The sequence below is a fragment of the Chrysochloris asiatica genome, unplaced genomic scaffold (assembly GCF_000296735.1).
Source record: "Chrysochloris asiatica unplaced genomic scaffold, ChrAsi1.0 scaffold00017, whole genome shotgun sequence".
Classification (NCBI taxonomy): domain Eukaryota; kingdom Metazoa; phylum Chordata; class Mammalia; order Afrosoricida; family Chrysochloridae; genus Chrysochloris; species Chrysochloris asiatica.
The window spans coordinates 17,833,777-17,847,426 of record NW_006408535.1 but is presented as its reverse complement, the minus strand read 5'-3'; the positions used below and the strand labels follow the sequence as shown (position 1 = coordinate 17,847,426).

General features: G+C 36.1%; 1 protein-coding gene and 1 pseudogene across 1 annotated transcript in view; both read right to left on the bottom strand.

Moving 5' to 3' along the window:
* STRN3 (striatin, calmodulin binding protein 3) overlaps nt 1-13,650 on the bottom strand; it is a 133,107-nt gene that overhangs the window by 54,604 nt on the left and 64,853 nt on the right. The window contains exons 4-5 of the mRNA XM_006835367.1: nt 5,321-5,402; nt 1,423-1,596 (exon numbers count right to left, since the gene is read on the bottom strand). Coding sequence (XP_006835430.1) covers nt 1,423-1,596; nt 5,321-5,402 — 256 coding nt within the window. The remainder of the gene's footprint in view (nt 1-1,422; nt 1,597-5,320; nt 5,403-13,650) is intronic.
* LOC102810670 lies at nt 8,547-9,741 on the bottom strand (annotated as a pseudogene).

The following is a 13,650-nucleotide window of genomic DNA, read 5'->3' as shown; positions in this document are numbered from 1 at the left end:
TCCTAGGACCATCAAGAGAGGAACACACAAGCAGAGTGCAGGGACCTTATCCAGAGAAGCAGTGCCGGGGGCATGGAGAGGGGGAGTGGCTGAGGACTCTAGATTCATGGACTAAGAAGAGAAGGACTAAGAGCTGGTGGCCAGGAGCAGACTTGCAGAATGTGCCCTTTGGAGATGTAAATTATTATATATGCCTGAATGGGTTTTTTTGTTTGTGTGTTTTTTTAAAAAGCTAAAGTGGATAGAGAAAAATACTGTAAACTGATGATACATGGAGGGGATTATAATCAATGTAATGAAACAAGGTATATGATTTGTTGAATGTAAAACTGATGATCTGCCCTATAAACTTTGACTCAATCCACAATAAAAAACCTTAAAAAAAAAAAAAGAATTAATCCAGAGAACAGAACCAGTACAAGTATCCATCAACTGAACAAGCAATGAATAAATGAATCTATTCATAGAACAGAATATTATTTGTTAATTAAAAGGAATGAAGCACTGTAACATGCTACTGCTTACAACATGGCTGAACCTTGAAAACATTAAGATAAATTAAAGAGGCCAGACAGAAAACACACTATATAAAATGTCCAAAATAAGCAAAAATCGACAGAAAGTTAGCAGAGTAGTGAGTGTCTAGGGATGGAGGAGATCAGGGAGAATAGTTCCTGTTGTTGTTGTTAGTGCCACTGAGTCGACCCCAACTCACAGCAACCGTTTCTGAGGAGCGGCTAGGGAGCTTGAACCACCAACTTTGTGGCAAGTAACAGTAACAAGATGTTTTTTTAAAGTATGTCTAGTAGCTTCCAGAGCTCAAACACAACACAAAGCTTTGTTTCTTTCACGGTAGTGGGGGTGGTGTGCCGTGGAGTTGGTTCCAACTTAGCAATTCCTGGAAAGGGTTTCCAAGGCTAGAAATCGTCACAGGAACAGAAAGCTTTATCTTCCTCCCAGCAAATCGCTGGTAGATTCAAATTGATGTATTTTGTGGTTTGCAGACCTATCAGGGTTTTTTTCATAGTAATGCTGAAGTTCAATCAGTTCTGTCTCACAGCAACCTTGCATAAGGTTTCCGAGGAGAGGCTGATGAGATATTGAAAATACTCCACCATAATTTTAAAAATCAAAATCATGATGTGAACATAACCCTGAACTATATGAAATCATCCACAATTTTTTCATTTTAAATCTGAACTCATTTTAGAACGAAGGTATTTTCTTGGCTTTAAAACCTAATAAAGTTAAAATGCATCTAAAATAGAAAATGTATTTGCTAATGGCAACAGAGGAGAAGTGGAGGGGGAAGTCTTTAAATCTAAACTCTATTTGCTTTCAAATTAACAATAGTAACAAGGAGATAAAAGATACATCTTGTTGATTATACAGAAAATGTTAATCTACAGATATAATGCATACCTTTTGATTTCTTGTCCTTTTGGTTTCGGAGATTCACCTCCATTCAGGATTTGTTCTAAATTTTTTGTTTCTACGGATCCATTTGGTTCGGAATTGGATAGTCCAAGTAATGACCTTACCCGCTGAGAACGTACATCTAATATTGTATCTGTATAACCTACTTCCTGAAGATATCTATAAAAGAAAATTTAAAACATTAAATTCCACTTATTGCTAGTACCTGCCAAGACTCAAAATGTTATTAATTTTTTAAAAAGCTCAAAATTCTACAAAAAATATTCTTCTGCTGTCTCAATGACTTCTTTATGGACTTGTTCTAATTCTAAGACAACAATGCTAATTATAAAATAAAATTTAAATAAGAGCTTACAGTATGTATGACTAGCAGTAACAGCCAGTTATCCCACAACCTAGCAAGTCTTAAGTGCCTTAAAAAGCTTTCAGAAGTTGATAGCGTATTTGATATGTGTATATGTATTTGTTTTTCCCTTTAAAATATTCAAACAGTGGTAAAGAATGAGTAAATATGAACCTCTGAAAAGTGACATGCTAAGTTTAAGAACCTGGAGTTCTTAATCAGAGTTTGATGTATTAATTATCTACGTGTCCTTCTAAGATCGCATAATATTCCTCTAGTTCTGTGATATCCAAGCTTTCTTTTACTTAAACTCTGCTTAACCTAAAATCAAGGATAATACTGCAAAAGAAAGGAGTCAGATTATGAATGGCATACAGATGATGAGAGTCATGAAGGACTCTGTGTGAGAAGCTAAAAAATTTTTCCTAAAGTATTTGAATGGCTAATAAAAGATTCTAGAAAGGAACTTTAAATGCTACTAGCATTTAGGCAACATTTTTAGAAGATTTTTTTTAAGTGAAGCTGATGTTATAGATTGTGTCCTCCAGAAAATTTCATTAAAACCTATCCCTTTACCTACAAGTAGGCTTCAAAGAGCTTGTGGAAAAACTAAATCTTTTTTTTTTTTTTTTATCATTTCACTTTTTTGAGCCCCCTCATATAAATATGACCCTGTTTGGAAGCAGGAAGTATTTTTGTTATATTAATGAAGTCATATCTGAAGGAGCTCTGGTAGCATAGTGGTTACAAATGGGGGCTGTTAATCTCAAGGTCAACAGTTCAAAACTACTAGCTGTTCTGTGGGAGAAAGATGAGGCTTTCTGTTCCTGTAAAGATTTACAGCCTCAGAAACCCTGTACAGGGTCGCTATAAGTTAGAACCGACTCAATGGCATACAACAACAACAACCTGAGTATAATAAATTCTAAACCTAATTCCTCTGAGTGCTGTCATATTAAAATAGACACACACAGAGAGAAGATGGAGACAAATGTAAGCCTAGAAATGGAAAAAGTATTGTTGGCAACTACTGTTGTTGTTCTTAAGTGCCATCAAGTCGGTTCCGACCCACAGTGACGATGTATACAGGGTTTCTGAGGAATCGCTGGTGAGATCCAACTACCGACTTTGCAGTCCATTGTATCAACCCACAAAAAACCAAGAAGGGACCTTTTCTAGAGTTGATGCACTAAATTCAGGCTTCTGGCTTCCAGAAGTGTTAGAAAATAAGTTTTTGTCCTTCAAAGTCACTCATTTCCAGTATTTTTTGTTATATCAACACCAGGAAGCTAAGAGAGCTAACAACATGGAGAACTAGGGCACTCTACCAGCAAAAAGCCATGAGAAAAGGACAGAAATATGAGAAACAAATAAATGTGGCAGTAGAGAGAAAAGACACAAGAGTTTGGGACAATTTGTAAGCTTCTAGCATAGATGACTGGATGGCAGTGCCATTGAATAAAATGGTGACTAGTAGGTCAGAATTATCAGCCATGGAGTCCTTGTGGCACAGTGGTATCAGTACTCCACTGCTTAAAAGGTTGGCAGGAAAAAGACTTGGCAGTCTGCTTCCCTATATGCTAGACACCCTGAGGGGCAAGTCTACTCTGTCTTGTAGAATCAGAATGACTGAAAATCAACTCAAGTGTAATGGGTTTGGTTTGATTTTATCAAACAACCATGTGGTGTCTACAATACAAGTCACAATGTTTATTAGACATTTGGATAAGGGAAGCTCAAAAGTTGAGAAGACAATGCACTGGATACAGAGAAGAGGGTGTCATCAGTGTTTAGTGGTATTTGAAGCCATGGATTTGTATGAAGTAACCAAAAGAAAAAAGTATATAGGCACAGAAAGCTTGGGGATAGATCTAAAATGCTAGAAAATAGGAGAAATTCAAGTGAAAGGCGAAAAGAGAGTACCTAAGAAATTAGGTGGAAAAACTGGTAACAAAGTGGTATGACAGAATTTTTTTTTAAAGTATTACAAAAGGAATGGAGTTAATGCCAAATATTTCCAAGAGAGCAAATATGAACAAAAAAATGTACCTTAACATGCTTGTTACAGTTGCTTTTAGCAAAATATCAAAATAGAAAAAAGAACAAGAGGAAAATGTATGGGCATAAACCATTTTAAAAGATGTTTAGTCATAAAGACAAGGAAAAGAGAAAAGTGAATTTAAACCCAAATAATAGGATTAGACATTTCTGAGAGAAATCTGACTCAGCAGCTGCCCTCATTCTTCTTGTAGAAAATGCAGTCCTCTTTGGGGGAAAACGCCCCATCATACTCTAATTAAGTGGTCTAAATGAGTGGACAATCCAGGGGTAAATGATCAAGGGAGGCTAAAATCCTTGTCTGAAATTGTTGTAATTAAGCTAGGGGGTCCCCTGGGAAGTTTATTACTAGTCATGGTTGTTGGTGCAAGGGGAAAATTAACAAGGAGTCACTGATTAAGGGGTACTGAATTTCTGTAATGGATGATAAAAATTTTGGATAGTGACAAGTACTCAACATGATAAATGTAATTAGTATCAAAAAATTATACATGTAAACAAGATGAAATAGCACACGTGTTGCTATATATTTTTTACTTCAACTTAAAAAAAAAAATGGGAGGCTCTGCCGTATAGACAAAGCAGGTAGAATACAATAAAGCTATTTTTTTTTAAAAAAAGGACTTGAAAACCAAATAATAAAATGTATCCTGGGCATTTCCAATCACACATGTCCTCAGAGCTTCTCTAGCTTTCTTGATGTTCAGTTGTTCAGTACTTCCCTGAATTCTGTTAGCTGTCCCAGGTACCATTTCAACCAGAAAATCTGTTTTTGCTAAAATATGTTCAGGTCTCAGTCATTTCTTTTTAGCCCAGATCTCTTTTTAATGGCACATCAGAAATTGAAGTAATCATTAAGAAATTTGGATGCATTTACAAAAAGGAAAGCAGAAGAGTATACGCTAACAGTGGTGAAACAATATGGGTAGCGACAGTGAGAATGGTTACACGACAAAAGGACGTACCCTTTGTCAATGAACTGCAAGTGTAAAAACTGTTGGACAAGTTTATGTTTAGTTTTTAGGAGTTTCACACAGACTTGACTAATCGATGTCACTGCATTACATACATTAAAATGGTTAAAATAGCCATTTTTATTCTATTGTACAATAGTTTGAAAAAATTACTTCAAAGTAGGAGTTGACAAGCCACTTCTGAAAAGTTTCAGCTAATCAGTTAATAAATTTCTCTAATTCAGTCACACCCCATTTAAAAGAAATCCTAATGTGTGAATTTGGCAGTGTTGGGAAAGGAATGTATATAAGTTTAAACTGTGTATTGTTTTTGTTCTGGATATTAGAAAATGGTATCAACTTGAAATGGAGGAACTAAAACATCCTAGATGCAAAATGAGTAAAAATTATTTTTTTAAAACATTGCTACATCATAAGTAAATATTTTTTTTCAACTTAAAAAGAGATTAAATATAAGCACACTCATATGCAGATCCTAAAGGAAAGCCGAAAATAAATCATTACTTACTGTCGTAACAGCTGTCTCCCTTGCTTCCACGTTAGCTGGCTATTCTGAGGTGCTGTGGGAGCCTCTGTGTCTTTGGTTTCTTCTAAAAATGTTAAAAAGAAGTTTTACAACCATTATTATTTCAACTCTTAAAAATACTGTCAAACTTCTCTTAGGAATAAGTTTCCATAAAAATATACCTAAATACTGTATAAAGGACAAAAGAAAATTAACTGTAACTGAATATTGATTGTGGGTCACTCATTTTAAATTTATTTGTCTCAATCACCTTATAATCTAGGAACCACAATGAGAAAAGCAAAGTGTTATTATTGCCAGCGATTAAAAAATCAAGTCTAGGCTTTGAATGAAATTTTATTAGAAACAAATTTTTATTTTTAATTACCAGAATTCTGAGTTTAGTAGCTATACATTAAAAATTGTATTTATATAAGATATTCAAAGACACCACTGTTCATATACTGAATTGTTAAGTGCCATCAAGTTGGTGCAGACTCACAGTGACCTTGTATAGAGTTTCTGAGGAGCGGCGGTGGTTTGAACCACCAACCTTTGAATTAGCAGTCTGGTGCTTATCCTACAGGACCGCACCAGCACTCCATGGTTCATATATTAAATATATATAAAAACAATGGGCACTTAATTTTGCATCTGTATTAGAGTCCTGGTGTGGTACTATAGGATAAAGCACTGGACCACAAGGTTGAGGATTCAAACTCACCAGCTGCTCCTTGGAAACCCTATATAGGGTTATGAGTCAAAACCAATAATGGCACTTAACAACAACAACAATAAATCTAAGACTTTATCTACTTAATTTCACTATCACAACAAAGTTATACCAGGATAGTTTTACTAACATTCCAAATTACCTTACACGGTAAGTTTTTTTTTAATTACACACAGTTTTCTATACTATATTAAAACCATTTTTAAGACTGTGTACATTAAAATCACAGTACTTTTCATCATTACAAACTACTAAGATCTGTTTTGCTATAGGTAAAAAGCCACATTTTCTCAGGTGGTGGTAGTTGTGCGCCGTGAAGTCAGTTGCTGTATAGGATTTGAGGCTGTAAATCTTTATGGGAACATAAAGACTCATCTTTCTCCCTTGTGGTTAACAACATAATCCACTATGCTACCAGGACTCAGGTAGTGGTGGTGGTGATGTGCCGTGGAGTTGGTTCTGACTCATAGCAACCCTGCACAGGGTTTCCAAGGCTATAAATCTTTACGGGAGCAGAAAGCCTCATCTTTCTCCCACAGAACAGCTGGTAGTTTCAAACTGCTGACCTTGAGGCTCATAGCCCTATTCGTAACCACTACGCTACCAGAGCTCCTTAGGTACTCAGATAACAAAGTATATTTATTCAATCAAAAAGATTGTAACAAATGATACTATTTCAGGTAAATTAAGCTATTTATGACTCATAGCAACCCTATGCACAACAGAACGAAACACTGCCCACCAGGGCCTGCTTCATCCTCACAATTTTTATTTTTGGCTTACTCTTTTTCAGCGTAAAAAAGGAAGACCACTACCAAGACGGATTGATACAGAGGCAGTAAAAATGGGCACCAACATAACAATTGTGAGTGTGACGCAGGAACAGGCAGTGTTTCATTCTGTGTGTATACAGAATGCACAGGCTGCTATGAGTCAGAACTGACTCAGCTGCACTTAACAGCACAAGTCCATTTTCCAAAGGGTCTGGTCCCTCCTGACAACATTTATAAAGTAAGAGGGACAAAGAATCTCCATCCTGGCTTTAAGGAGCATTCTGGCCGTACTACTTACAACACAAATTAGTTTGTTCTTCTAGCAGTGCATGCTTCTTTAAATATTCTTCTTAAAGATTCTTTAAAGGTCTTCCTTATTCATTGTCCAATTTTCACATGCATATGAGGCTACTGAAAATATCACAGGCTTGGGTCAGACACAATTTAGTGCTCAAACTGACATCTTTGCTCTTAAACACTTTAAAGAGATCTTGTGCAGCAGATGTGCCTAATTCAATACATTGTTTGATTTCTTGACTGCTACTTCTAGAAATGCTGATGGTTGATCCGAGCAAAATGAAGTCTTTGACAGCTTCAGTCTTTTCTCCATTGATCATAATGTTATTTATTTATCCAGTGCTGAAGATTTTTGTTTCCTTTACATTGAGGCGTAATCCGTCCTGCAGGACATCTTCATCAGTAAGTATTTCAAGTCTTCTTTTCTTCTAGTAAGCAGGGTTGTGTCAAATGAGTATCCCAAGTTGTTAATAAGTATTCCTCCCATTTTGATGCCACGTTCTTCTTCATGTAATCCAGCATCTTAGATTATTTTGTTAGCATACAGACTGAATAAGCATAGTGAAATGATACAACCTGGAACATACCTTTCCTGATTTTAAGCCATTCAGTGTCCCCTTGTTCTGTTCGAATGAATACCTCTTGGTCTCTGTATAAGTCCTCAGGAGCAAAATTTGTTAGGTTCTACAGTCGAATGCTTCTGCATAGTCAATAAAATACAAGTACACTTCTTTCTGGTATTTGCATAAATTATACTTCTGTTAAAATCGGTATTTTTCAACTTTTCTCTCACAGTTTGGTCTGTTTATCTACATATATAACATTTTTTTTGTTGTTTAAAATGGAGTTTATTTGCTCAGTACACCATGTAGGATGCAATCACTAAGATGTCAATATACAAAATATTCAGATCAACATAAAATAGTAATTTAGTTTAAATGAAGGGAAATTTCTTTAAAAGTTATGAAAACATACTCCCAAGAAGAATCTTTTCTTCAGTTAATTATACATTTCAATAAAACAAAGGATAATAGATTAATTGGAAATTAGCTTGTGGATTTTCTTTAAAATAAAACTCCAACTTTATTAATCCATGCCATTTAAACACTGTAACTAAAATCTCAACTAAGTGCAAAGGAGATGACGGAATTAGTTACCTTTTTTTGTTTGACCAGTTCAGAGGAAAGTGGTTATTACACTATGATCTAGAACATAGGCTGTACTGAAGTTCAGTCTAAATTGTGCTAGATGGTCATCATTAGTATAGCACATTTTGGTCCATGATGTGGCTTAATGCCAAGACAGATCCCAATTTGTTACAGAAACACATAGATTATGGTGCTTTTTTTGTTTTTTTAAAAAAAAAAAATATATATATAAGCCAAGTATATTTCCATATACAAAGGTAGGTTTTCCCTGGAGTAAGTTACAGGAAGTAGTCAGGGGTGCGTCTGGTTACATGAGGTTCTCCACGACAAGGTGCTGAGACAAACTGAAGAAAGGAATATTTTAAAGAGTCATCTTGTTCCATAATAGCAGCCTGGTTCCCACAGGGGTAACAGTAATTGGGTACAATGAAAATGGTAACCACATTCTGATCATGATACCAATTATACCCCTCCATTACAAGTTGGTGAGCACGAGAAACCAGTGTGAAATGTATCAGAAATTTATATGTTTTGTCCAAAAGTACAGCCAGCACCGCGTGAAAAAATAACCCACCCACCACGATCATCTGGATCTGACCATAGCAGATCACATATTGGACTTTCATGTGGAACTTCCTGTAAATAATCCAGGGCTCTTACATGATCCAATGTATCTATGGATGGAGAGAGGCCACCATAGAGGCAGAAAAGCTGTTCAGCTACTAAAGCTGTAAGTGGAAGATAATCAAATAGATCTGTAAAATATTTCCAAACATTGGCATTTCCATATTTTCACAGACATTCATCATAAAAACCATATACTTGGGTAATTTGTCGGCTTTCTTGGTTTCCTCTCAATATTGTAATGCGTTCTGGATAACGCACCTTTAATGACACAAGAAGAGTCACAGTCTCCACCTAATAGTAACCTCTGTCTACATTGTCACCCATAAATAGATAGTTTGTATCTGGTGATTTTCCACCAATCCTAAAGAGTTACATAAGATCATGGAATTGACCATGAACATCTCCACAAACCAAAAAACCTCTTGCACATTTGACTCTTTTGTTAAAATTTCGTTAGCCTTTTCACACTGTCCGCACTTGGTTCTAGTTCAGTTGTTTATACTCACTCAGCTGCTTGACCCACTGGTCCAGCTCCTAGGTGAACACCTTGTCCTCCATAGTGGTGTGATCCCCTTCCCTGTCGATTCCTGCCCCCCACCCTACCATCCACCCCCACCCAGAGCACTGTTCCCTTTTCCCATTGCCACTACTACCACCACCGCTGCCAATTCCTAACGGGAAAGAAAGAAGGCTGGCAGGGCGGCTGCGGGTCACGTGCCCTTGCCCAAGCCCTGGGGGCAGCTCCGGGCTCACGACCTCAGGGAGACTGCCCGCTTTTCCCAGATTCTTAGCTGCACACCCCAGGAGTCGGGGAACGGTGCCAGGAGGTAAGGGAAAGTGCCACATGGCTTTCCGGGGCAGTTCTCACTGGACAATGGCCACTCACTACTGCCGTCTCCCACCCACGGGCCTCTTTCTCTCTCCATATATAATTTGATGTAAGTAATTTTATTCTAATTTGTTGGCAGTCTATTTTTGCCTAACCTTTCTGACCTTACCCATTAAACATCCTGAATATGGTTTTCTACATTAGCTAACACAACCAACTTTATTATTTTTGTGTCTCCTGTAAAAAAAAAATACCTAGAATTACATATTATTCCTCAAATTGAAGAAATTACAATATTTACTTACTTTCTCAAGGAGGAGACCATAACATTATTACCTAGCATGAGAGAGAGCCCACATAATCACTGGAAATTCAAATCTAGGAAAAGCCATGCTGCTTCTATCTTGGCCTCTTGAGTTTTGTTGGCAACAATCAAAAGATACAATAGATGATTTTGCTGCTAAAACTGGAATTGGTGGGGGCAGTGATTATGTGCTGTGGAGTTGGTTCCGACTCACAGTGACCCTGTACAGGGTTTCCAAGGCTGTAAATCTTTACAGGAGCAGAAAGCCTCATCTTTCTCCCGCGGAAAAGCTGGTAGTTTCGAACTGCTGACCTTCAGGTTCGCAGCCCGATTCGTGACCGCTACGCTACCAGAGCTCCTTAAAATTGGAATTGGAGAAGATCTAAAAGAAATCATCTGCAAGTTGTATGAGTGCTACAAAGTAGCTAATACAGAACTAAAACTCAAGTAAATTATTTTTCCTGCCATGTATGCTTCTGACTTCATTAACTAGGTGGGTAAACAACTAAAAAAAGAGAAGGAAGATTATATCACCAAATAACAACACACTTTTTCTTGCCTTAGTAGCCAGTATTCAAGAACAGCTTAAATTTCAATTTGACTGTACTATCTCAAGCATGAAGTCCTGGTGTGGCGCTGAAGAATAAAGCACTAGAATGCAGTCAGTTTGAATCAAATAAACCCTACACAGGGTTGTTGTTGTTAAGTGTCGTCAAGTCAATTCTGACCCACAGTAACCATGTATAGGGTTTCCAAGGAGCAGGTGGTGATTTTGAACCACTGACCTTGCAGTTCAAAAGACACTGCAGTCTGACACATTTGGATAGCACTTAACAACAATAACAATATTGCAAGTGTGAAAATAAATAAATTCTAAATATACCTGAGACTTTACTAGATTAGATTATTTTACACTCCAAACTATAATCATGTTTTTGTGGTTGAGTACCACAGTCAGTCCTGATTCATAGTGACCCTGCATAGGGTTTCCAAGGAGCAGCTGGTGGGTTTGAACTCCCAAGCTTGAAACTTGCAGTCCAGTGCTGATCCTACAGCACGACATATAAAGCCCTAAAATAAACATAAAACTGTAGACAATTTCCTGGATTCCGCTCTCTCTTCCCTTCACAATTAATCAAATAGCACTGTGACAAGCACTGTAGAATTAGGAATGAGCCAACACCCAATAGGGATTAATTTTTCCTTTTGGCTGGCACTGGGCTGCTAACTGTGAGGTCGGTGGTTCAACACCACCAGCCGTTCTGTAATAAAATGATGGAACTCTCTGTTCTCAAAGATTTATATTCTCAGAAAAGCTATATAGAGTCTCTCAGAGTCTGAATCAACTCAATGGCAGTGAGTTTTTTGGTTTGTCTTATCTTTATTCGGTTGCCTGTATAGTATTCAAATTCAGTCATATTTCTGTTATCTAACAACCAAACTAAGTTGATCTCAGTTTCTCCTAATAAAACGACATATTAATAAAACTAAATTTATGTAGGATAGGTCAAGAACCACCTACCAGTTTAAAAACAGTCACTTTATTGCCTTTCAGCTCTAATTACTATAAAAAGCTGCCTCCTGGTCATAAATAGATTTCAAAGCAGGGTAAATAAAAAAATAGGACAAGTAATGGCAGAGTTGAGATTCAGAACTACTTAATTTTTTATTCATTTAATATTTTCCTGTAAAATTCTATGTATTATTACAATAGTTGTATATCCATATACACACACAAAATTCCAGACAGTATTACAGTAATCATCTCTCCAATAGATGCTATCAAAACAAAATGGTGATAAAGAAAACATTTTTTGCTTTTTCCCCCATAAAAAACAGGATTAAAATTTCTTAAATTAGAAACAAAGAAGAATCGAGTTTACCTGATTCAAAGGTTGGCATTTTCAAATCTCCTTGGTTCAGTTCTGTGCCATATTTTAATTTGTGGTATTTTGCTCTGAAAATTTAATAATAAATTATAAATATAATTTTTTTTTGTTGTTTTACTACACAATTAATTGCCAACTGTTATATTTTTATCTAATAACAAACAAAGCAGAATGCGGTATCTGGATTTTTTATTTTTTTTTAAAACTTCATTGTAAAAAATAAAAACAGTCAAAATCATCTGGTATCAAACATACCCCAAGTGACAAAAAGATACATGGTTTTGTCTTTTTTGAAAAATTTACAATCCACTATATTATTTCATCTTAAAGATTTTAATCTATTTATTTTTCTTTTCTTTTCCCATATAAGGAGCTCTGGTAGCATAGTGGTTACGAATCGGGCTGTGAACCGCAAGGTCAGCAGTTTGAAACTACCAGCGGTTCCGCAGGAGAAAGATGAGGTGTTCTGCTCCCGTAAAGATTTACAGCATCGGAAACCCTGTGCAGGGTCGCTATGAGTCGGAACCAACTCCACGGCACTTAACAACAACAACAACATATAAGAAAAGAAAAGAAAAAAAATCAACCATTTTGTACTTTTCCTTGTATTTCAGCAGGGTTTTATATATGTAAAATACAGAATATTGGTCTACTTTATATAAGAAAATGAGGCACACATACCTTTCTTGCTTTAATGCATATTCTAACATTTTTATTCTTCTTACTAAATCCTTCTTCAAGTTTTCTTGTCCTTTTCTTTCTCCTTGCAAAAATGCTATCCGGGCCTAGAAATATAAAAAGTGTATTTCTTTAGCTTTTCCTTAGTCATACATAGCAAGTTAATGAAGAAAGGAAAACAATTTGTGTAAATTTCTTCCATTTTATTCACTGCAGCAAGAGTTAAAATTCATGGAATTGGTTAACCAAACTTTCTGTGCTAGGTCACATAATTACTTTAAAAATAAGCATAACTCCATAATAGTAATGGCTGTACAACATAATGACCTAATTAACACCACTGAACTGTACATTAAAAAATCTAAAAATTATTTATTATATTCCTTAGTCTCTAATATTGTTTTTAATATTTGCATATCCTTAAAATGAATGTTTTATAAATAAAAATCATGCCTAATTCCTGACACAGAACTGAAAGTAACATTATGTCCACAAGCAATCATACTTATTTCTCAAAATGAGGTTATTACTGGGTTCACAAGCTACTTAATTTAACTTCAAAAACACTTCTTGACATAACTTGTTTGTTTTCATTATTTTCTGAGGTAATTCTGCATTGTTTTCCGGCCCTCACCAACACATCAGCCTCCTATGATTCATTCCACACTGAAGAATAAAATTAAAGAGATCAGCATCTGTATGAGCAAATTTCTCATTAAGGTATACATTCACAGTACAATTAACTTTCCTATGTGCTACAGTGCAAATATACCTATAAGTAGATTTGTTCAGTAAGACAACCCTGTTTTTTAAATTTCAATAAATGTGAAATAGAGCAAATTAATTCAGCTGGATAACTTAGCCCATTAAGTTAGAAAGTGTTCATTTCTATAACAAACAACTAACCAAGCAGACCAGCTAAATCAAGTTAACCAATTACAAGCACTTAAAGTAAACCAAGTGTTGTTGTTGTTGTTAAGTGCCGTCGAGTCGGTTCCGACCCATAGCGACCCTGTACAGGGTTTCCAAGGCTGTAAATCTTTACGGGAGCAGAA